The sequence below is a fragment of the Stylophora pistillata genome, chromosome 2, assembly GCF_964205215.1.
Source record: "Stylophora pistillata chromosome 2, jaStyPist1.2, whole genome shotgun sequence".
In the NCBI taxonomy this organism is placed as follows: Eukaryota; Metazoa; Cnidaria; class Anthozoa; order Scleractinia; family Pocilloporidae; genus Stylophora; species Stylophora pistillata.
In genome coordinates this window covers 27,614,505-27,636,993 of record NC_142520.1, presented here as the reverse complement: position 1 = coordinate 27,636,993, position 22,489 = coordinate 27,614,505, and the positions used below count along the sequence as shown (strand labels likewise).

The following is a 22,489-nucleotide window of genomic DNA, read 5'->3' as shown; positions in this document are numbered from 1 at the left end:
GTACACTGAAAGTTGCGCAACTACCAGTTGCTCGACATACCTGCGTGGCCCGTGCGACGAAATAACTTCACGGGATTGGCAAAGTTTCAGTCACAGCAGATTAAGCAAAAAATCTAGAAAGATCTAAGCTTAAATCTCGTTTAACGTTTAAAGCGACATATCAATGACTGCAACCATCGTATACAAACCTCGCAAACTTTAAAGCACGTTCTCTAGTGATACCTGTGAAAGTATTGAGTATAATTTCCGGTAAGATTTTCGCGGACATGATCGATTTCTCTTACATTGTGTGCTGGGACTGAAACTTTTCACCTCAAGCAAATCTCCGTCGCACGGTCCAAACAAACATAGCGAGCAACTGAGCTACTAGTATATGTCCGTGTTAAAACACACGAAAGGACTCTAAAGCACACTTCACTGTGATTGGGCAGAAAACAAAGATTTTCTGGCACCAATCAGATGGCAGAACGACTGCGACCGTTTGGAAATAGTCTTGTAAGACAATGTCCTCAGGGGCTCTTCATGCCCTAACTTGAAATCGACTCAGCCCCTGGGTCTCCGAGGATGAGCTTGCTTGGGACCGTATTGGAAGAATATCGGCCCTCGGTCTTTTTTGTACGGACCTCGCTGCGCTCGCCGATATTAGGGAGTTTAAGCAAATCACTAGGGACTTTAAGATCCAGTACGGCGAGGCTCTGGTACGGCTGATGCAACCGAAAGAGACTTGGCCGACTACGCCGTCTCCCGCCAAACTCAAAGTGATTAAGTTTTGTGTAGTACGGCGAAGTCGAACTCGATATAAACAAATAAAACTCTGCTCCAAGTTTTTTTGTTGTACGTATGTTTGTTTAGAAAAAATGGTCTCTTGGAAAGAATTGAGAGAGCTTATAATGCTCTATTATGACATGAATGTCCTCGATGACGCCGAATTTCTCTTACTATACGACCTTTACAACCCACAAAACCTGGACTTGCCGTGTGAGTTGTATCCACGTTTCGACCTCGAAAACCTGACCGAAGATGAATGTTTGTCCGAATTTTGGTTCAAGAAAGCAGACATCCCAAGACTTTCTCGGGCTTTACGGATTCCTGCTGTTATAAGTTGTCACCAAGGGACAATTTGTGACGGAACCGAAGGATTGTGTATGCTTTTGAAGCGGTTGTGTTACCCTTGCCGATACAGTGACATGGTCCACTTGTTCGCTAAGCCCGTTCCTGTATTGTGCATGATAACGAATCAAGTTTTAGATTATATTTATCAAGTTCACAGTCATCGCATTCTGCAGTGGAATCATCAGCTGCTAAGCCAAGCCAATCTTGAAAGATTTGCTGAAGTTGTTCACCGAAAAGGAAGCCCACTTGATAACTGTTTTGGTTTTGTTGATGGGACAGTTCGCCCTGTTTGTAGGCCCGGCACTCTTAACCAGAGGTTGCTTTACAATGGACACAAACGTGTCCATGGAATCAAGTTTCAGTCTGTTGTTACCCCAAATGGAATGATTGCAAATATGTATGGCCCTGTTGGTAAGTTGCCTTTTCTTTAGAAAATTGAATATGGGGTCAGGGTGAGGAGGCAACTGCCAAAGTGGTTTGTTTTTCCCTTTCATCGTGGGAAATTGCATGGAATAAGACTTCTTGGAAACATACAACTGCTTTTTCATGAGAAATTAAAACACCCTCTTATAAAAACATTTCACTCTCATAGCCAAGCTGACTATTTCCAGAGAAAAGCATGTTTCCTTTAATAATTTCAATATTTCATAATATATGAATAAGCAAATGAATAGTTTGATTTTTCCCTGAATTGTCATAGTTTCAAGAAAAATGAACTATTCCATTGACACCCTCAATGCTTCAATATTCTTTCAAGAAAATGTTATAAGACTATGGTTTCACTTATCTGACTGAACTTTAACAGTGCCTCCATGAATTTTGTTGCAGAGGGCAGAAAGCATGATGCAGGTATGCTGGCTGATTCTGGCCTATTGCGTGACCTCAATCAGTATGCCTTCAGCCTGGCTGGACAACCACTCTGTATTTACGGGGATCCTGCCTACCCCATTCGTGTACACCTTCAATGTCCATTTAAAAATGGAGCTTTAACCCCACAGATGGAAGCTTACAATACTGCTATGAGTAGAGTGAGAACAAGTGTGGAGTGGCTGTTTGGACACATAATAAGTTACTTCAAGTTTCTGGACTTTAAGAAGAACTTAAAGTTGGGACTGAGTAGTGTGGGGAAAATGTACATTGTTAGTGCTATTCTTAGAAATGGGCTAACATGTCTATATGGAAACACAACCTCAGATTTTTTCCTGTGTGATCCTCCTGACCTTGAAACTTATTTTGCATAAGACCCTTGAATTCATGGAAAATCTCAAAAGTACTTGAATTCAAGGTTATTTATGAAAGCAAAAGCCATATTTTTTGTGCACCCCACCTTGTTATTCACATACTTAGACTTTCCAGATAGGTGTATCTTAAGAATTGCATATGCCATGACACTATTAACCTTAGCTCTCACTAGGACATAAGCAGAGCCACTAGATTCAAGTTCTCAACAAGGGTGAATCAGCCCGAAGGAAGCACAACCCTAAAATCAATAGTTTTTATATTACTTGCCCCTACATTAGTGCATTTCAGTTACAAAAGGAAAGTGTAAGCACAAGGATAATGCAATGTCTTAAGTCTTTTGTGCTTGTGCCCAAGCCTGAGTCACAATTTAGAGATGTCAAAGTTGGGTATTATTGCAGTTGTGCTTGCTCAACTGGTGTGAACAAGCCCTTACTCCTTGTCCCCACGAAAAGAAAATTGAACCAGTAACACAACAATTTGCATGTCCTATAGGAGAAACATTTTTTTCATTCAATTGTTTGCATAACACAGCCAGTTAACCTTTTTTTTTTTAAAAAAGACAAATATAAAATAAAGGCACATTCTGATTACCTTCCACGCACATCCAAACTGAACCACCTTTCAAATACAGTCCTGTACCTGCCTCCAAAACACAACTTTGCTAATAACAATCATACATGGAGTACGTGATTTCACATCCCTTTTAATCTAACACCTCTTACTATAAAACTCAAATGCAGTGAAAGTGAACTGTTCTTAAAAAAATCCCAGACTCTTTTGAGTCACTCTTTTTGCAAGAGTTTTTCTAAGACAGAGATCAATGCCTGACTTTGCTGTGCCATTAACATCTGCATGTGTTGATTATGTTGTTGCTGTTGAGCTTGCTGTTGAGCTTGCTGTTGGGCCATTGCCTGCAAGACGGATTGCTGCTGAGTGAACATTGTTGTGAACTGAGCAGCTTTTGACTCTTCTTCTTTTCCCCTTATCTTAAGCTCTTCCTCTCTTAAAGCCATGTCTGATTTGGCCTTCTCCTGCATAAACTGGAGAGCCTCATTACTGCTTCTCCTGGATTTTCTTTCCTTTGACTCTTGGCCATCTTCAGATTTTTGTTTCTTTGTTTGCCCCATCCGTTCCAAAGCTTGGTTTCTAATATCCTCTACTGTGGCCTTCTCTTGACCTTTCTTTTCATTAGCTTTTGCAATACCATCTCTTTCTCTCTGTTATATCCTCAAGAAGTAAATCAAGCTCATCTTGTTCTGGTACAGAGATTCCAGATGCAGCCAATTCTGTCTTTTCATTTTCTTTGAATCTGCCTTGAATAAGGTTAAATCTCTCCCTGACGGCCCGCTGAGATAAATTAGATTTAAATCAGACAGTTTGGCACCCTCCAAGATTCTTGGCAATTTCATCCCAAAGTCGCCCTGCTTCGCTGGTTCCCTTCTTGTGTTTATAAACTTCTAGGGCAAGGACTTCTCGGCAAAGAAGGACACCATGCTCTCTTGTCCATTGCATTTACTTCCTAATAAAAATAATAGAATAGAAATCAAGTGCTCTTGTGAGTAGGAAAAAAGAACAGTAACCTGTGACACTGGAATTTCTGGAAAAATAAAGAATGTCATCATCTATCTGGGCATTAACCAGCACGACTTCTTTTCAAAATGAGGATTAAATTTTTAACCAAAGCTATTGGGTAAAACTGAAATAAGCATAAAGTTTTCCTCTGCTTAGATGCAAAAGTAGAATGTCTCTTCTAAGTTACAAGTGGAAATGCTGGGTTTGACATTGAGTCTGATACATTGTCAACAATTATGCGTACATTTGTTTTAGCTTTACGACTTTTTTTTTTCAGATCAGGAGAAAAACTTCCCTCACGACTTCAAAATATCCTAGAGTTTCCATCAGCTTACATATACCGGCGCCTAGATTTGCTAAAGAGTGCATATCTGTAATTTCAAAGCATCCCACCAGAAGGTGAAAAATTGGTTTACCTTATCTTAAGCCCTTAAAATAAAAAATGTTCTATGAATGCTGATGTGTTCTAACAAAGTTTTTGTCATTATTCAGGAGCAAATTTCAAGAGAGAAATACTGCCTATCATCATAAAGCTCTGAAAGAGGGGCAAACTCAACAACCAAGTCAAGTGATTTCACTCAGCTGTAAGCTTAAGCTTAAATCGACAGAAAATGAACAAAATCGAAAGAAAAACAGTTTTCTCTTTCAAACCAAGTCAGCCTATATTGCAGCATTCACCCGTTCTACACTAAGTTGCATGGAACTTCGCTAAACGTCAGTGTTTTAGAGACTAGAAGTGAGCAAAAGTAAAAACAACTTCGAACTTACAATGCTTGCGATGTGTGCTTGTCTGACTTGTCCATCTTTCGGAACACTTCCAGCAAGTTTTTTTTGCTAAAAGAACGTCATAAAACCCATATTATTTTAAAATATAGTACAAATTAACGTTTTTATGCCCCCTTTCCATTCTAACGATAAAAGATCCGATAAAAATACAATAGTTTTACTCACGTAGTGAACACTCCGTCAACTCGCCATGTTTCCCGCATCAGACAGCCGTGCTACGGCAGGAAACCTTGCTCGAACTGTAAGTAGTGACGTCACCGGAAGTAATCTTTCACACTTTTGCCGTACCAGAGCCTCGCCGTAGTGGATCTTAAAGTCCCTATTATTCTCCTAGTACGGCCCTCGCCCTTGGTTAATGAGATATATATATATCGCCAGCCGAAGCCCATTCCAGCCTCCTGATGGTCGTGATAACGAAACTGAAATAACAAGGAAAAATAAACAAGACAAAAACAAATAATAAACTCACATACACAAAAGAAAGAAATGGCTATTTAAAATGACAACTATATATTTTGTTAGATACAATGAAATATATGAAGTTCATATATTTATATGAACTTCATATATCTCATTGTATCTGATTTATCACTTTCACGGGTTTATTACGAATCAACTCAACGGCCTGCTCCCAGTTGGCCTCCCGGTTAGCTCAATTGGTTAGAGCGCTGGACTGTTGTGCGGGAGGTCGAGGGTTCGAGCCCCGGCCGGACCAACACTCAGGGTCTTAAAATAATTGAGAAGAATATGCTACCTTTCTATAACATCAAGTAATGGTTAGATATTCTAGTCTTCTCGGATAGGGACGAATAAATGGAGGTCCCGTCTCCTGCAGGGCTAGGGGCAGGAGACGTTAATTTCCCACGCACGAGATTACTGTGTGATGGATGTCCTCCCCTGGGGTGGGATGGGTGGGTAACAGGACCCCCGTTGATACCAGTGTTTACTACACTGAAGGGGCTATCCTGTATAAATATAGATGTCTGTCTGTCTGTCTGTCTGTTAGCTCAATTGATAGAGCGCTGCACTAGTATCGCAGAGGTCAGTGGTTCGAATCCCGTACAGGCCTGATTTTTTTCAGGTCTGATTTTCGCTATTTTTTTTTTTAACAACAACATTGACTTTATTTTTTTAAAATGAAAGAAATAAAGGCTTTTGTAACCCGCAGTTAGCAAAGCTATTCTAGGCGGGCTACCTAAACAGACACTGTATAGGCTCACACACACACACACACACGCACGCACACACACACGCAACAATGAAATAAATAAATAAATGAGCAAATAAAAATAAATAATAAATAATAGTAGTAATAATCATGTTAAAGGTTTTAACTGAGCCAGTCACACAAGGGAGTTTTTAACAGGTCAAAGAGAAAGCTAATCAGTTGAAATACAAATATAAGCTAGAAAGGTCAAGGTAGCGCAAGTCAACATTCATCTCCTCAATTTCAAGAATTTTCAAAAGCAAGTGAGTTAGCTCACGTTTAAAAGGTGCTTTCTTTAGCTTACGAATTTCAGGGGGGATGCCATTCCATATTTTCGCACCAACTCTAGAAAAGGAAAACAACTGATGATTTGTTCTCGCCTGTTTTATATAAAAGCTTCCAGCTACTGAGAAACGAGTAGAGTAGGAATGAACCTGTTCAGAGTGAGTAAAAAGTTCAGAAATATTGAGAGGAGCACAGCGATTTCTGATGTCATGTAACAGAGAGGCAACCAATTTGAAGTAAAGCATTTTTATCGGTAGAATTCCCGAACGACTAAAAAGAGGAGCACTGTGAGATATATAATCGGAAAAGTGCATTAGACGAAGAACCCGCTTTTGTAAAATGACGATTTTGTTTAGATGAGTATTGGCGGCTTGGCCCCAAGCAACGAGACCATAGGAAATATACGGTTCAATGAGCGAGCGGTAAATGTTTATAAGAGTAGTGAGCGGTACCAAGTGTCTTAGCCTTGCAACAATACCGATACCTTTGCTTATTTTCGTGGAAATGTAGTTAATATGATGCTTCCAGGAGAGATTACCGTCAATGAGAACACCTAGGTATTTAACATATGTCTTACGTTCAAGAGATACCAATTGCTCCGAGTTATTATCAAGTATTTTAAGGTTTACTTCTCGGTATAGTTTGTGTTGATAAGGATGAAAAATAACGAAATTAGATTTGGATACGTTAAGAGATAATTTATTTGAATTCAGCCATTCACACAACTTTAAAATCTCTTCATTGACGACAACTTCAAGTTTCTTTAGATCTTTTTCTGCATATAGTAAATTGGTATCATCAGCAAATAGGTAAAAGTCAAACTTTTTAGAGGAACGATGCATGTCATTGACATAAATTAAGAAAAGAAGCGGACCAAGTATAGAACCTTGAGGGACTCCACACACTATTCTCTCTTTGCTAGAGACAATAGAACCGATTTGGGTTGATTGCATCCTGACAGACAAGTATGATGAGAACCAGTCATTAATCAATCCTCTAATTCCATAATGGTGTAATTTATGCAACAAAATCGAATGATCAACTGTGTCGAAGGCCTTTTTCAAGTCAATGAAAATGCCACAGGAATATAATTTTTTATCAATGTTGTTTTGAATTGTATTTAGAATATCCAGAATTGCATGTTGAGTTGAGCAGTTCTCTCTAAATCCATATTGCGATGTGAAAAATATATCATTTTTATTTATAAAAGATTTTAGGCGTTTGTACATTAGTTTTTCGAATATTCGATTAAACACGGACAGTAACGATATTGGGCGATAATTGTTTGGGTCAGTTTCATCATCCGCTTTATAAATTGGAATTACTACAGCATGCTTTAATTTGTGGGGATAGATACCAGTTGAAATGGACATGTTCATTAGTTCAGCTAGGGTATGAGATAAAGCTTGACGTGCGGACTTCAAAAGACGAACTGGACATGAATAAAGTCCGTAGGCTTTTTTTGATTGAGTACTCAAAATTTCCATTTCAATTTCAGTAGAAGTGACAGCGTCAAAGAAGAAAGAATTGGTGTAATTTGAATTCCCTAGGTAATCCTTAAAGTCCCTGGTGGATAATGGTATGCTATTTGCAAGTTTAGGTCCGACAGATGCGAAATGATAATTCAGTGCATTAGCTATTTCTGATTGGTTTTGTGTTGTACCCTGGTTGTCTGGAAGCTGGAGCGACGATACGAGCTTAGTCTTTTTGTGCTTATTAATTAAAGTGTTAATCCCCTCCCAAGTTTTTTTCATATTATTTAGGTTGCTACTAAAATAGGATTGATAGTAAAGTCTTTTACTCTGGCGAGTAAGGCTTAAAATTGTGTTCCTGTACAACTTGTATGTAGCCGTGTCACCAGAGTAAAAGAGATCGTTCTTAATTTTTATTGATCTACGTAAACCTCTAGTTATCCACGGTTTAGATAGTTGCTTGGCCTTGCGTTTTGATACAAATTTGAGAGGAGCATGTCTATTAACAATTTTATTCAATCTGTTGTAGAACGAAGAAAAGCGTTTGTCAATAGAGCCATTAGAGATCAAACCGGTCCAGTCAGTTTGAGAAATGTCACTGATAAAGTTTTCTTCCGAGAATCTCGAATAGTCACGGATTTTAGTCCCCTGATAGCGAGATTTTAAAGATGGAGAATGGATGATGCAAAATTGAGAGTAGTGGTCACTTATATCTGAGACAATGTTGCCGCTGGAGAGTTTAAAGCCAATGCTGTTAACAAGAATATTGTCAATAAGTGTGGCAGAATTATTATGGACTCTTGTAGGCTTGTCAATTACTGGAAAAAAGGAGTAACTTTGCAGGGACAGCAGAAAGTTATGAGAAAAATCACAGGTTTCAGATTTGAGGAGATCAATGTTGAAGTCGCCCATGACATATATCGGTTTATTAGCAGAGCTTAGTCTTTCTATTGTCATATCGAAATACGTTTGAAATTGTTCAGGAGAAGTATGTTGCCTATAGATTACACCACATATAACATTTTTACCTATTAAAAATTCGAGTTCAATCCATAAGGCCTGGAAAGCCTCGTTAGAGGTTTTTTCGAGAACTGTGTAATAGCGCTTTATACTATTACTAAAAATAGATTTTGTTACGTGTAACCTATGAGACCCCCCGCACAGACTCAGACAAACATTGTGACCAGCTTAAGGAAATGTATGAGCGAGAGCTCTAAAATTAAAACAAAACGACGGAGAATTTCGTCAAAAAATGACTTGGCGTTCTGAAAGGAAGGGGCATGGTTAGTACCAAACACTGTTGTTGGGGTGAGTGTAAGACAGACTCAAGATATGCAGATAAATGGCCAAAATCACTCAAAGAGTGAAAGGAATTAGGGAAGAAAGTATTCATTCCTTTCCCAAAACCTTCGCGAGACATGGCAAAGTGCAAGCGTTGGCTGGTGGCTTGTTCGCATGAGTTTTTCACGGAGAAAAACATAACAAGAAACACTTAAGTTATATTTGTGCTCTTCACTGGCCCGGCGGAAAAGGTCCAACAGCCGAATTTCCCGATCCACTAAAGGCAAATCTAAGACCAGCGCAAGTAAGTTGAGCACATGCTCCTTAGAGGAAAGCACCGAAAGAAAGAGAAAATTCAGCGTCAAAGAAACAGAAATTATTCAATGACAACTGCCTGAACATTAACTACATAAACTACATGAACTGGCATATAATAGAAACACAATCAGTATTGAGCGAAATATACAAAAATCCGCCGCTCGTATCTTACAAGAGGGCGATCGCTCAAAACATGCTCGTGAGAGCCAAACTTTGAATAGGCTATTCTAAACACGCGCTGGGGAGTCGTGTAGGCCTGTCAACCCCCTTTTTACATTGTTTACATCAGAATTTTCTTGAAAAACTTTGGCAGCAAACCATTTTCCATGATCGATTGCCGGATCAAGGGTGTGATAATTCCCGCATCTCACACAGTCTGTACAAGATCTTCTCGTTTACCGCTTAATTTTAAGCCCCTACATTTTAACCACCGTTTTAGCTGGTCTACAGTGTATTCTTCCGGTTCTCTTTCAAATTTGGAGCCAGAAACGCCGTCCTCTTCGGTCAGAACTGTAAGGGAATAAGCGAACTACTCGCCATTTCCCTTGTAGCTCTCAAAGAAGTGGAGTTTGTTTGTCTGAGTCACGCGGGGGGTCTAAAATTTCATGACGTCATTAGTATAAAGCGCTATTTAAACTGGCGTCAACATACATACCAACACCTCCACAAGAAAGAGGAGTTGGCACCTGTTCGAATTGGTAATTAGGTATATGTGGATTAAAGTCTATTCTGGCCGAGTTTGTAATTTTAGTTTCGGTTATTCCGATTACGCTGAAGTGGTAGTCTAGTTCATCCAGTAAATGTACTTGCAAATTTTCAAGGTTACGTCGAAGGCTTCGTACATTATTATGTAGAATTGATTTATACGTGATACCCTGGATTTATAAAAAAATTTTACGCTTTCTCAGATACTATCTACTGCTGCTTGAATAATAATCCTCAAAGGTGAGGAAAACCTCATTTATTAGCTCACAGAAGGCCACTAGCGACCGAAAACTTCGAAAAAAACATGGGAAAGAGTACCATATAACCCCATACATTAATTATGCATTCAATTTCATTAATTATGTATGCACCCCATTGTTTTTAAGACAATGACTTATTCCCACGGGTTTAGCATATATACATTACTAATAAGTACTTACTACTTCAATAAAAGAGAAATTGATCGAAAGCGGCTTTTTCGTCTTCATTCCTTTCTCACGTTCTTCTCCCCTCTCCCCTTCGTTCCTAACTTCTCCTCTGTTTTCTTTTTTTTTTTTTTTTCCTTTTTACCATCTTGGCAGTTCTGCTGAGCCTTGAACCATCGCTCCTCAGACAACGCGTTATTATGAGACAATTATCAAAGCCTTACCACTATGCTATGCAAACCAGTTAGGAGTTCCTCTCCAAAAGCTACATTTTCTTTTACCTTTCAGTAAAAAAATTTTCATAACAATATGTGCATTGATATAATGCACCAAAGGTCCCCTTTGCACTAAAGAATGCATTTCTTCTTCTCTACGATTGGCCAAATACCACATAGAAAACAAAATTTATTGATACCTTTTTCTAATAACATCAACGAACGAAGAAGATAGAAGGAAGAAGAACAACAACAACTCGGAGATGGGGAGACTGAATTTTATTCGACTTTCTCGAATATTATCGGATCACGACCGGTGCATACAGTGGTGTAAGGATCACAACCTGCTTGTGACGTCGGTAAAATGTCCTCGAGCTGGGCGCAGCATTGAACTTAGCTGGACGCGACGTTCTTCATCGCGAGACGGGTACGAGTGGCGATGTTCAAAAAAGGGTTGCGATGGAATGGCTTCAATGCGCCGGAATTCACCGGTGCGCACACACATGGTATCGAAAATACATGGTGGGGAATCAAGCGAGGTTTGCCCCAAACAGGAACATCCAAAGGACTTTTCGATGGCTACCTACAAGAATATATGTGGCGTCAGCACTACGGAAACGATCCCTTTGGAAACACTATCGAACGTATCGCCCAACTTTGTGAAGTCCAGAAAGACTAGATACAAAGGTTTCTTTGCATCGCTGTATGCACCGGCCTTCACGAACAATTTTCATCACTAGGACACGAAAGGATAATGAAAGAATCAACCAAAATCACAAAAACAGGTAAGACACAACATTTATTTAAACTTTGCATTGACAAACTTCAAAGCCTGACCGTAGACTTAGCGTTATTTTCCGGCCAATTTTACACTTTCGAAGCGAAACTGAACATTCAGTTATATTTCAAAATTAAAAACCTCTGGAAAATTACTTGAGTTTTCTGTTTTGCAAAGCCAAAACGCGCCAAATTTACTCTGTTTCAAAAAAGACTTAGAAAAAAAATCCAAATTTTCAAAACAAAGACTACTAGTCTCTGCGGAGTTCTATTGTTATCGCTATTGTTTTAATTGAACAAAGACTGAATGCATAATTAACGTATGGGGTTATATGGTACTCTTGCCAAAACATGAAATTGAAGAGGCAACAAGAAGTCCTATTTTCACTCATTCACTAAAAAATATGTCTAAACTTGTCCTAAAAAGACTGGTTTACATAAATTTCGGATTTATACGTGGCATAAAAACAAAATCAGGATAAAAAAACGTTCAGGTAAATCACTAACGTGAAAACCTACCTCTTGCCGTTGAAAACGCGCGTTGAAAACTCCGAACGTGACCGCAGGGCTTGTTCACTTGACCTCCACCGGTTTGCCGTTCGAGGTTTCCGCTGAAAACCCTGGTGCTAAATGTCACTATTGCTTAAATAGCGCTATCTACTGCGAGGATCGTGCATCATACATATATATTTTGTCCCACACCTGTTAAAAAGAAGAAAATAAAAGTAATCGTAATTTTCTTCATCTTTCGACTGGGCTTAGAATACAACATGTTCGTTTCGAACCTACTTAATCACAATATGCTTTCTGGCCGGATGTTTATCATGTAACCCATTCACTTTCAATTACTGTTTTAATCAATTAGCGTGGAATACGAAGGTCCAGGCTTCGATTCAAGAATTTGTTCTTTGTACAGAGCTTTTGACAGAACAAGTAACATCTATCTTTGCTTTTTATATGCGAGCTCTTAACATCGTTAAAAAAGATTGGAACTGTACGAGGCTAACACCATGTTGATCGATGATTTAGCAAGTTTTGTTTTCTAGGCATCTTAGTTAGCTAATATTGGCTGCAAAAGTGAAATTCGAGAACCAAAACTCGTGACCCAAATTCCTCAGATCTTGTGACTTCCGCACAAGTCTTGTGACCTAACTTACCCAATATATATATATGTTACAGCAATCTTTACTGTATGTGGACGCTCGCGCTTTGTTAGCCTCAAAAGAAATCATCTTCTCTGGAATTGGAGTCTCCCCTAACCATGGCCGTTCTGTTTGTGACTCTGGTGGCGCTGCTCGCGTCATCTCAGGCGAAATATTTTCACCAACCACTCACGAAAGAAGCGATTGACTACATCAACACGTACGCAACTTGGAGAGCAGATCCACTTTACGCTGGCTACGATGCTGCGCACTTCAAGCGTTTGTGCGGCGTCCCGTTAGATGACCAGATCCAACCAAAGCCAAGAAAGCTGGGGATTTTGGCAGGTTTGTTATTCAACACGTACGCGTACACAGTCGTAAAAGGTTAAAATAATTCTAGAACGTTTGTGATCGCGTTCTTTTTTGTACACATTTAAGCCAAGGTTGACTGTGCATGTCGGCTTTCGATTCTCATGGTTTGCTTAGAACATGACTTATTGTTAGTTAAATAACCCAGCTCAATGGGAACAATTAGGTTTATAGGGTGGGTATATGCCTAAGGAAGGTAGCAAATTAAGCTCGATGGGAAATATCGAGTTCTCTGTGTTTTAATGCGGAAAATTTCCAAAAGGATTCAAAGCTTAATTACTACAACAACAACAACAATAAAGAAAAAAAAAACAACGACAACGACATTTTATATCGCCACCTTAAAATGTTTAAGCCGAATCTTCATATACGTTTGCTATTTATAATTGCCGTGGTACTAATGCACCGTCATGGTCACAGAAAATCCGTAATCCCGAAAACTGGATAAAATTACGTAGGATGCGACGTCACTGCATCAGAGCCATATTTCCTCGTTTATGGGGGTGCCTTAGGGGGAATTAGCCTAGTAACCAGAGTGGAAGGAGAAGGAGAAGCAATAAAACCCTCCCCAAAATCACTGTTCTAAATACTGCACAAAATACCAATCAATTTATGATGAGGGAAGGGTGCTGAAGGATTTTGGTGGGGGATCACATGGTTTTCAGGGGCAATAGAGGGGGATCAATTATTGCCAACAGAGTAGGAGTGGGGGATAACAGAGGGTGGCAAAGGGTTTTTACATTATGTGTGATGGCCGCAAAATTTGCTACATGATGCATGATTGAAACCAAATTTTCTGCCTAACGGGGGACTGAACATCACAACCTGATGTGTAATTTACTATTTTACAAGCAGGTGATACATTATTTCCATGATAAGTGAATGCTCTTTGACCTACTTGAAGGAGGTAGTCTGAATGTCATTTGTCCTCTCCCCCTAACCCATGGGAGATATTGCAGTATCAAGCCTGAGTAAAACACTCTTGAGGTGTTTAGTTTCAACAAGTCAGTCATCTCTTATTTGTCTAGCTAAAAGCAATATGACAAGTGAAATGCAATTCATTCAATTTTAAATAATATGCCAGATAAGATGAAATCGTACACTGCTAGCTTGGTGCACTTAATCTTTTTTACTCGATGCGTGATTGGTTAAAAATTATCTGTGATAGGGGATTTAATAGAGAAATTCAGCATGATGTGTTTGGTTAGAAACCCCCACCCCTCCCTTGCCATCCTCATAATAGAAAATTGACTGCCAATGCAAGGGCATCATGAAAGTATAATTATATCATAGAGCCTTGTATGGGGTGATCAGGTAAAATTTTAGCATGACACTATCAAAAGTTTCTGACCTTCCCCTTTCGAAATAAATTAAATGACTGCGGTCTCTAAAATGGCCTTTGTGGTTTGCATCCATAGCGAATACAGAATATGAAGTAGTGGAGAATGAGATACCATCCTCGTTTGACTCCAGGGAACAGTGGTCCAACTGTGCATCAACAAAGGAAATCCGTGACCAAGGTTCTTGTGGAAGTTGCTGGGTCAGTTTGCCTTTTTTAGCTCGACAGTTATGTTTGAGGATGTAAAATTTTCCTGGATAAGGAAAGGTTTTCTCACAAAACCTAATCCAATTTAGTCTTGTGATTAATATTACTTTTACAACTTTGTTTGGTAAATAATTCTTAAAACAGCTGGTTCTAACTTACTCAGCTGGGTTTCAAGTGTTTAAGAGTTGCTGATCTTGCAGAGGACAATTTTTTTCTTTTTTTCTTTTACAGGCATTTGGAGCTGTTGAGGCTATGACAGACAGAATCTGTATAATGTCTAATGGAAAACTGACACCTCATATTTCTGCTGAAGACTTACTTTCCTGCTGTGGATCTTGTGGAATGGGGTGGGTGGAATGGGATGGGTGGAATAGGTTGGCTGGGGTGGATGGCCATGGAAATTTGCTTTTGATAAGGAGATTGCCATTTTAGTTTTGATGGTCAGTTTTTGGCCAGTCAACTGACTCCTTAGATCTGATTACTAATTCTCTCCTCTAGCTGCTACTTATTTCCTTATAAATGAGTTGTAAGAGTTTGGTGTTTGATCAAGATAACAACTTGGACTTGCATGATGTTATAAGTTTGAGTATTTTTTCAATACCTGTTTTCTGGATTACAATTAGAGATATTTTAGGGAGAAGTCACATTTTGGTCACTTCTGGGACTTTAAGGGTAAAGACAGGGCTTCTGAAATTTCGCGCAGTCGCGGAGCCGCGAAATTCAGGTAAATCCATGAAATTGACAAAAACACGCGAAATTCGCCAGAAATTCTACCAAATACATGTCGGCACAACATATTTGAAACTTATTTCGGTTATTGGAGCTGTTTACTTACCATAAAATCTGCAAATTTATCTTGAAATTTCGTCCTACCATGAGTGTTCTTCGCCCACCATTTTGAAAGTGGAGAGAGCCCTGGGGATGAGGTTGCGAGTGACTACCAGGTGTTCTTATATTTATGTTACAAAAACCCGGGCACTGGCCGCAATGTGAAAAGCTTTGCCATTGGTGCATTTCTGGAGCATATCTTTGTTGAAATAGCAAATGAAGATCTCTATTAAGAAACACCTCGTGGTCAGACACTTGCAGTTCATTTCTTGGCAATTAACACACGAGTTGCACAACTGTATATAATTGTTTCAGAAGGATTTGAATCAAACTTGCCATATTCCTTTCTTTTTTGCTTTCATGTTTGCTTTTCAACGAAAATTTGCCCTGAAAATTCCCACGAAATCGGCCGTTTTCTCCACGAATTTGTCTCTTCAAATCCCACGAAATTTCTTTTATTTTCTGCAAATTTCAGAGGCCCTGTAAAGAGGCCTGAAAGAACCTTACATTAAAAGAATAGAAATCATGTCTCTGTGCAAAAAATGCAACTGTCATTCTAATTAATTTTGTCATGATTATTATTATTAATTTTCTTATTCATTTATTTCAGATGCAATGGAGGATTTCCCGAATCTGCATGGTACTTTGTTCATAGTAGATACTGGTTAATTTTATCAGTTAATTTTATCAGGAAGTCTCAAGGTCTTATAATTTCTTACAATTTCAGCTCTTTTGGCTTGAATATTTTATTTAGGTAAAACTATTAATAAATGCTGATCAGCTTACATTTCCAGCATTCTTCCTTATATATTTTAATTTTAAGAAAAAAGATTATCTTGTATTAAATTAAATGGATTAAGAGCAAGTTTGTTTAGGTATTCTTTGGAGGGGCTAGTTCCTGCAGTCTCTACATATGTTTTGAACATCAGCGTTATCCTGAATTAGCTCATGCAAGTATCACTGGTAGACAAGTAAAATAGAGTAATGGTCATTATTTATCACCTGATAAATGGTTGGATGAATTTTGGTTGTTGCACAGTAGCATTTGCCTGACTTCTAGTATCGCTCTCCTCTTCCCTCCCCCCTCCCCCTAAGGCTTGAGAGTATTCCAATGATTCCCCATGATCTGCAGTCAATTTTATACAGTTCCCTTTTATATTGGTTAGTGACAACTGCCCCCCTACCCCTCTGTTCTCCCATGAAAACCCACTCCCCAGGCAATAAATAATGACTTAAATTCCTATTTTTCAGGAGATACTGGGTAGAAAGCGGTTTAGTTACAGGAGGACAGTACAACTCCCACAAAGGATGTCAGCCATACTTGGTGAAAGCCTGTGACCACCATGTTGTGGGAAAACTGCAACCTTGTAGCAAAACAATTGTTCCTACACCTAGATGCGAAAAGAAATGCGAACCAGGCAAGATCACTTATTAAAAAAAATTTTACCAATGTTGCTTAAAACTTGTGTAAGAACACTATTGATGAGGTGTCTCACAGATGTATTAACTTTGCCAAGAGAGGGTACTGATGAACTGATCCAGTTAATTTCCTTGAGCATAATTCTATCTCAGTTATCAATTGTCCGGTGAGCTTTTCTGATTATTTGATATTTTATTTAACAGGTTATAATGTTAGTTATGAAGATGATAAGAGGTATGGAAAGAGCAGTTATTATGTGGGCAGTTCAGTGGAACAGATTCAAAAAGAAATCATGACAAATGGCCCTGTAGAGGGAGCTTTCACAGTTTATTCTGACTTTCCTTCTTACAAGAGTGGTGAGTGCTCTCAACAATGTTGATAAATTGCATTTCTCCAGACTCATTTTCTTAGGCAATGATATAATTTTGTAGTTAAACCTCCCCCATGCAGCTGCCTTGTGTAAGCGAAGAGATGAACGACCTCCACTGGCGGACACATTTTGTTGAGACATACTGCCTTCTCTGTCCCTCTCAATATTGGTCTGCAAAATGGCAGACACACAGCAGCATTTGGCAATATGGGAAAGGAGAGAGGAGCAAAAGAACATCATAAACATTATTGCTTAGAAGTGTCCCAGCTGATGGCAAAAGATGGGTCCTCAATTTCTAACTCACTCTTTGTTCTATTAGCTACATCTGTTAAATATATGCGATTTGCACAGATACTTTGCAGATTTTGAAAGAAGTTCCTACATATCTGTGAATTATATCTGCAAGCATAATTGCAGATATGCTGCAGATATGAATAAAACCATCACAGACATTGTGCAGTACTGTAACATATATGTGACAAATAGTTGGTTTCACATACTTTATGTATCTTTCTGTCAGTAAGGGAATTAAGTGGTCACCCCGTGTTAAGCAGTCCATTGTCTAAGTCATGAGTTTGTTTCCCCTTAGCAGTTTTATTTAGCAGTCACCCCTTTTAAGCAGTCACAATCATCATGGAGTGAGTCCCAATGGCCTTTTTGTATCATCCTGCACCTGTATAAAACAGTCACTATAAGGCCGTTTACACGGCAGAAAAATCAGGTACGGACATGTCAAAAAAGGAGTACGGACGTCACATTTTTTGCCCAAAACAATTTAAATGTCTATGGCCCCAAAAGCAGAAAAAACACGGGCCCGTACCCATGACTTAGCATCACGCGCGTCGCCATTTTGTTTACAAGAATTACACATGTTTGATAACAGCACACGGCTGTACCAAATACTTCAGTCCCATGCAAGAAATTGGTCCGGCCCCCCATAAACTGCAGTGTAAACGCAACCTTGCTAACTTGGTCCTTATGACTCTTTTTGTCCAATCCATGATAAAACATCATCCGGCATGTAAACAGCCTTTATGAGCAGAACTACTTCAACAAAACTAGGAATAATCTTTTAAGTAAAATTTAACTCTATATTTCTCTTCCAAAGTTATTTTTTATTGTACCCCCTATTCTTTGGAACCTGCACTTTGTGATCAACCTTTATTGGTGGGGTAATGGCTTAATTCAGGTTTGCTTGTAGCTGCAGCTGGGGGTTATTATAGCCCATGGAGGCTGTTAATATTCATACTCTGTGAAGCTTCACCTCTCTCTTCAGTGTTCATGAATCTTTTGACTCACCTATAAGATTAATCTGAACTGTTGTTCAGTCATTAGCTCAGGGAGATGATGTATTTATGTACTGAAAGACCAAGAGGACCATTTTTTCTAAAAAGTAGACTGAAAACGAACTCTTTCTTTTTCAAAATGTGCCATTGATTGGACAGCACACTGTCACTCAATATCAATTGTTCATATCACTTTTGTTATCATGATCAGTGCATAATCACTGGAACTTTCATTATGGTAATTGTGATTATTGTGAGTCCTCATCTGTATTATAAACATTTCAGTTTTACTTTACAAGGTCTCATTGATTTTATGTTTTTAACTTGTCCTTGTAATTAATTCCCAGTGTGTGATTGTATTATATCCTGTAGGTGTTTATCAACACACAACAGGTGTACTTCTTGGTGGCCATGCCATTAAGATCCTAGGCTGGGGTACAGAGAATGACACACCTTATTGGTAAGTGTAATTGTATACTACTGATTTTTTCAGTCAAATACCATTTTGAAAAGTCAGGTTTGCTATAAGACAAGACTTAATTGTGACAATGATGGCCTTCACCTGTAAACCACAGAATCTGATGTCTTCTCTTCTGTTTTTCCAAGTTGAATGAAATATGTTAGTGAAGTTAAAAGAACTGTAGTTATTTTGAAAGGGTTTTTTTTCCACTGAATAGTAGCAACAGAGTCAGAGTCATTGTCTGCCATTTGACATTACTCTGTATACTGTCACAGTTAAGTTCTGCAGCTGAAGATAAATGTTTCAGGTCATCTTCACGCTGGATTGCTTACTGTCAGCTCCAGGGGTTTCATTAAAACTTGGTTATCAGCAGTCGTTTGCTGCCTACAAGACCTCCTCCTGCCTGATTTTTTTTAGCCTGCAAGTAGGCTTTCGTGTTTGTGTTTCACTTATCGCTCCCTTTTCTGAGCACAGCTTCCTCTTGCATCATCAGTAGCCACTTATGACCACAGGTTTTGAAACCCCTGCAGTTTCAACTCTGTTTGATTGCAATTATAATGTAGAAATACTCTGGCTTATGTGCAGTGTAGCTGTTCTCAATTGTCTACATGTAGCTCTACTTAAATACTCCATGTCATTACACTTCCATGTAAGAACAGTTCCAAGTCATTCAATCATAATAGTCAAAACTCAACCATAAATTATCACTTATGACTTTAATTACCTCATGAGAACTTGAAAGCAGAAACAGGTCTTTTAAACATCTTGTTATTTGTTCATTAGGCTTGTGGCCAATTCCTGGAACACAGACTGGGGAGACAAAGGTAATTGAAAGTATACAACATTGTTAACAATAATGGACCCCTCCCCCCCTTGGGGAATTTGAGCCTTGCCTGAGTGGGGTAGGGAATTTGAAGCAGAAGTGTCAAGTCTTTCCCACAGATCACAAGTGTTCTATCTTAAAGTATAGAGGTGTTAATGGTAAATAGCTCACTTCTGCAAGCAAATGGCTTAGAAGAAAAGGCAGGGCTCGACTTTCAGATAAAAATCTTGGGGCCACCTGGCCTCTAAGTTTTCATTTTTGGTCGCCAGGACAAGCATTCTAGTTGCCAAAAATTATCTTCAAGAAAAAATAGAATATAATACACTAAAGGTCTTTTAATAAACCTCAACAAAATCGTCAAGAAGTTACAGAAAGTCAATCCTGAATACGAGACTCTTGTATTCAGGATTGACTTTCTACATAGCTCTTAGAATGGCACTTAGTTGTTATGAAATTTAAGTTTTCTGTTTTGAGAAATGGTAACTGGTACAAGTGAAGGTGGACAACTAACCAAACAAGTACAATCTGTCAACAAATATACTTGTTGGAGGAGCATGATGTTTTTCCATGAACAGATCTAAATATAAATTGCAATAAATCTGTCGTAATTTCAACCATCCTTGTTTCCCAGTAACTGATTTAGAATTACATGTTTCGAGTTTCGTAACTATTGATTTGTGGTTCGATTTGTGACAGGCTGTGTACAACAAGTAACCACTCAAGTATAAATTAAAGAATATTTTTGGAGAAAATTTTACAACTTTTAATACATGTTGGATATGTGTCAATGATGCGTAGCGTTTTCGGTGCGAGTGAAATGCTGAATTTCCCTTTCACACATCATGCTGTGAGAACGTTTATAGTGTTGTAGCCATTAGTGATGGTCAATCCGTAGATCCTTTACCTGAAATACTCTGTTGAAGAAGTTCCAATGGAGACCATCTTTCTGTGGGTCTGTAACACCGTCGCTTTAGAAAAATTATTTTGCAAGAACGTTTTATTGATACTTTAAGGCTTCCTTTCCCATTGTTCTCGCCCATTGGCCATTTGCATTGATTAACACTTACCCGTGGGCAGCTGTAACTAGTGACTCGTAAATTCCCTCAAAGAGTTATTCAAGCTTCAGGAAATAAAATACACTTGCAGTTAAACAAATTTTTGGAATTACAAAAAGACCTATTTAGGCTATTAAAGAACAAAATCTGCAAACATTTGTTTTGCATCCCACATTTACATTGATGTTCAGGAATGAACATCGGTGAAACATGATTTGGTTCGTTGCCTAGCACGTGATGGAAAGATCATCAATAGTTTCGGGGAAAAGTTGATTTAGCAAGAAGTCTGTTCGACAAACAGCGTGACCTCAACAGTACTTTATTAGAAGTCAATAAAATACAATTAATCACAATAATTTATCAGCAAAGCTCTCATTTGGGTCGTCACGCAACGCTTTGTCGCCATGGGCGCAAATGTCAACAGAAATTTGCATTAAAAAAGTTTACTATTGTGACTCGTGCATGTAGATTTCACTTTGCGTTTGCTACTGAGCAAGTAAATAAAGTAGCCAAAAAGAGAATGGAACACGATTTCATCGGCTTCATATGCGAACGCAAAAGTATCGGAGTATTGAACTCAATAAGAAATTTTAAAACTAAATCAAAAAGTCTTGGGGCCAGCCTGGCAACCAGGCCTGCCAGTGAATAAAATCTAGTCGCATTGGCGACCCCACAGGTTGTAACGTCGAGCCCTGAAAGGTGAACAAAGTCTACATTTTAAAGCTTGGTCAATGTGTAGAAAAGTCCTGGTTGCTGATTTTGCCTCTTACAAAAGAGTTAAGTGGAGCAGGTATTTGAACAAACCAATCTTCAAAAGTTCAAATGCCTAGAGGTTGCCTGGTTGGGGATGAAGATTTGATTTTATTGACAGAAGTGATAATTTGTTCACCATTCATTAATCTCTTTTTGAAAACAGTTTTCCTCTGATGTAAACTTCCATGACACACACTCACTCCCCACATTCACAATGCATTTCTTTGAAATGAAACTAAATTTCTTTGATGTTCAAGCTCAACACCCTTTACTCCCTAACATCAGTATGCATATCCCCTAGATTGTTTACCCATTTCCCGAGGTGCTGACAAGGAGAATTTGCTTAACAATCAAGAGCTTCTTCAGTTGGCAATCATTTCCTTTATCCATGTGACTTCTATTTGTAATTCAGGGCTGATACTGTGAGGAAAAATCAGATGCTTGTTACTCTTGGGGATCAAAGAGTTACGTGTGAGCCCAAACAATTAACTGCAAATAGCTAAGAGCCCAGGCTATCATGACCATCTGAAGAAAGCCCAAGATCATCAGCCCTTAGTTCTCTTTTATTTTTTTCCAAACAGGATATTTTAAGATTCTTCGAGGCAAGGATGAATGCGGTATCGAGTCTGCTGTTGTGGCTGGCATGCCAAAAGTGGCAGAAGAAGCCCAGAAAGATGATGTGCTTCTTTAAACTACAACCTCAGTTGTCTAAATGATGATAAAATAATTGATTTTGTAGTTAGTATTGTCTTAAATAAAAAGTTATCATTTTACAGCAATGTTTCTTTCAGTAATTTTTCAAGAGAATCAAATTAAAGGTTAAATAAAACTTCCTTCTAAAATTTTAAAATAATGCTGGTGAAGCAAGCATAAACTTTCAGGTTGTTGACGAACAGATACGTCATGACTAGGAACAAAAAAATTCATTCAAATAAATGTGGGTTAGATGGCTAATAGAAGTAAATGAAAAACGAACAACTCATGGACAACATTTGAATCTCTGCATTACCAACACTGAAAGAACATTAAATTGATTAAA

The 22,489-nt window shown here is 38.6% G+C and overlaps 2 protein-coding genes and 1 pseudogene across 3 annotated transcripts; 2 read left to right on the top strand and 1 right to left on the bottom strand.

Moving 5' to 3' along the window:
• The first annotated feature begins 667 nt into the window (after positions 1–667).
• LOC148738137 (uncharacterized) lies at positions 668–4,697 on the top strand. Its single transcript, XM_088747681.1, has 3 exons — positions 668–1,524; positions 1,942–4,326; positions 4,420–4,697. The coding sequence occupies exons 1-2, from the start codon at positions 708–710 to the stop codon at positions 2,352–2,354; spliced, it is 1,230 nt and encodes a 409-aa protein (XP_088603807.1). The 5' UTR covers positions 668–707; the 3' UTR covers positions 2,355–4,326; positions 4,420–4,697.
• LOC148738136 (uncharacterized) lies at positions 3,038–12,399 on the bottom strand (annotated as a pseudogene). Its single transcript, XR_015996292.1, has 4 exons — positions 11,918–12,399; positions 4,879–5,132; positions 4,696–4,761; positions 3,038–3,874 (listed from the first exon to the last, which is right to left on the bottom strand). The product of XR_015996292.1 is annotated as an uncharacterized LOC148738136 (transcript).
• Positions 12,400–12,540: 141 nt separating this feature from the next.
• LOC111333695 (cathepsin B) lies at positions 12,541–22,229 on the top strand. The gene is made up of 9 exons (XM_022939330.2): positions 12,541–12,885; positions 14,328–14,449; positions 14,687–14,802; positions 15,894–15,923; positions 16,535–16,701; positions 16,907–17,059; positions 18,732–18,819; positions 19,603–19,643; positions 22,032–22,229. Exons 1-9 carry the CDS (start codon positions 12,660–12,662, stop codon positions 22,139–22,141), a joined length of 1,053 nt encoding a protein of 350 aa, XP_022795065.2. The 5' UTR covers positions 12,541–12,659; the 3' UTR covers positions 22,142–22,229.
• Positions 22,230–22,489: the final 260 nt, after the last annotated feature.

Excerpts from the sequence above, each read along its gene's own strand:
- LOC111333695 (XM_022939330.2), top strand. The coding sequence starts at position 12,660 with ATGGCCGTTCTGTTTGTGACTCTGGTGGCGCTGCTCGCGTCATCTCAG. Across the intron at positions 14,803-15,893 it reads TGTGGATCTTGTGGAATGGG|ATGCAATGGAGGATTTCCCG; the intron begins GTGGGTGGAATG and ends CATTTATTTCAG. Across the intron at positions 15,924-16,534 it reads GGATTTCCCGAATCTGCATG|GAGATACTGGGTAGAAAGCG; the intron begins GTACTTTGTTCA and ends CCTATTTTTCAG.
- LOC148738137 (XM_088747681.1), top strand. The coding sequence starts at position 708 with ATGCAACCGAAAGAGACTTGGCCGACTACGCCGTCTCCCGCCAAACTC. Across the intron at positions 1,525-1,941 it reads AAATATGTATGGCCCTGTTG|AGGGCAGAAAGCATGATGCA; the intron begins GTAAGTTGCCTT and ends ATTTTGTTGCAG.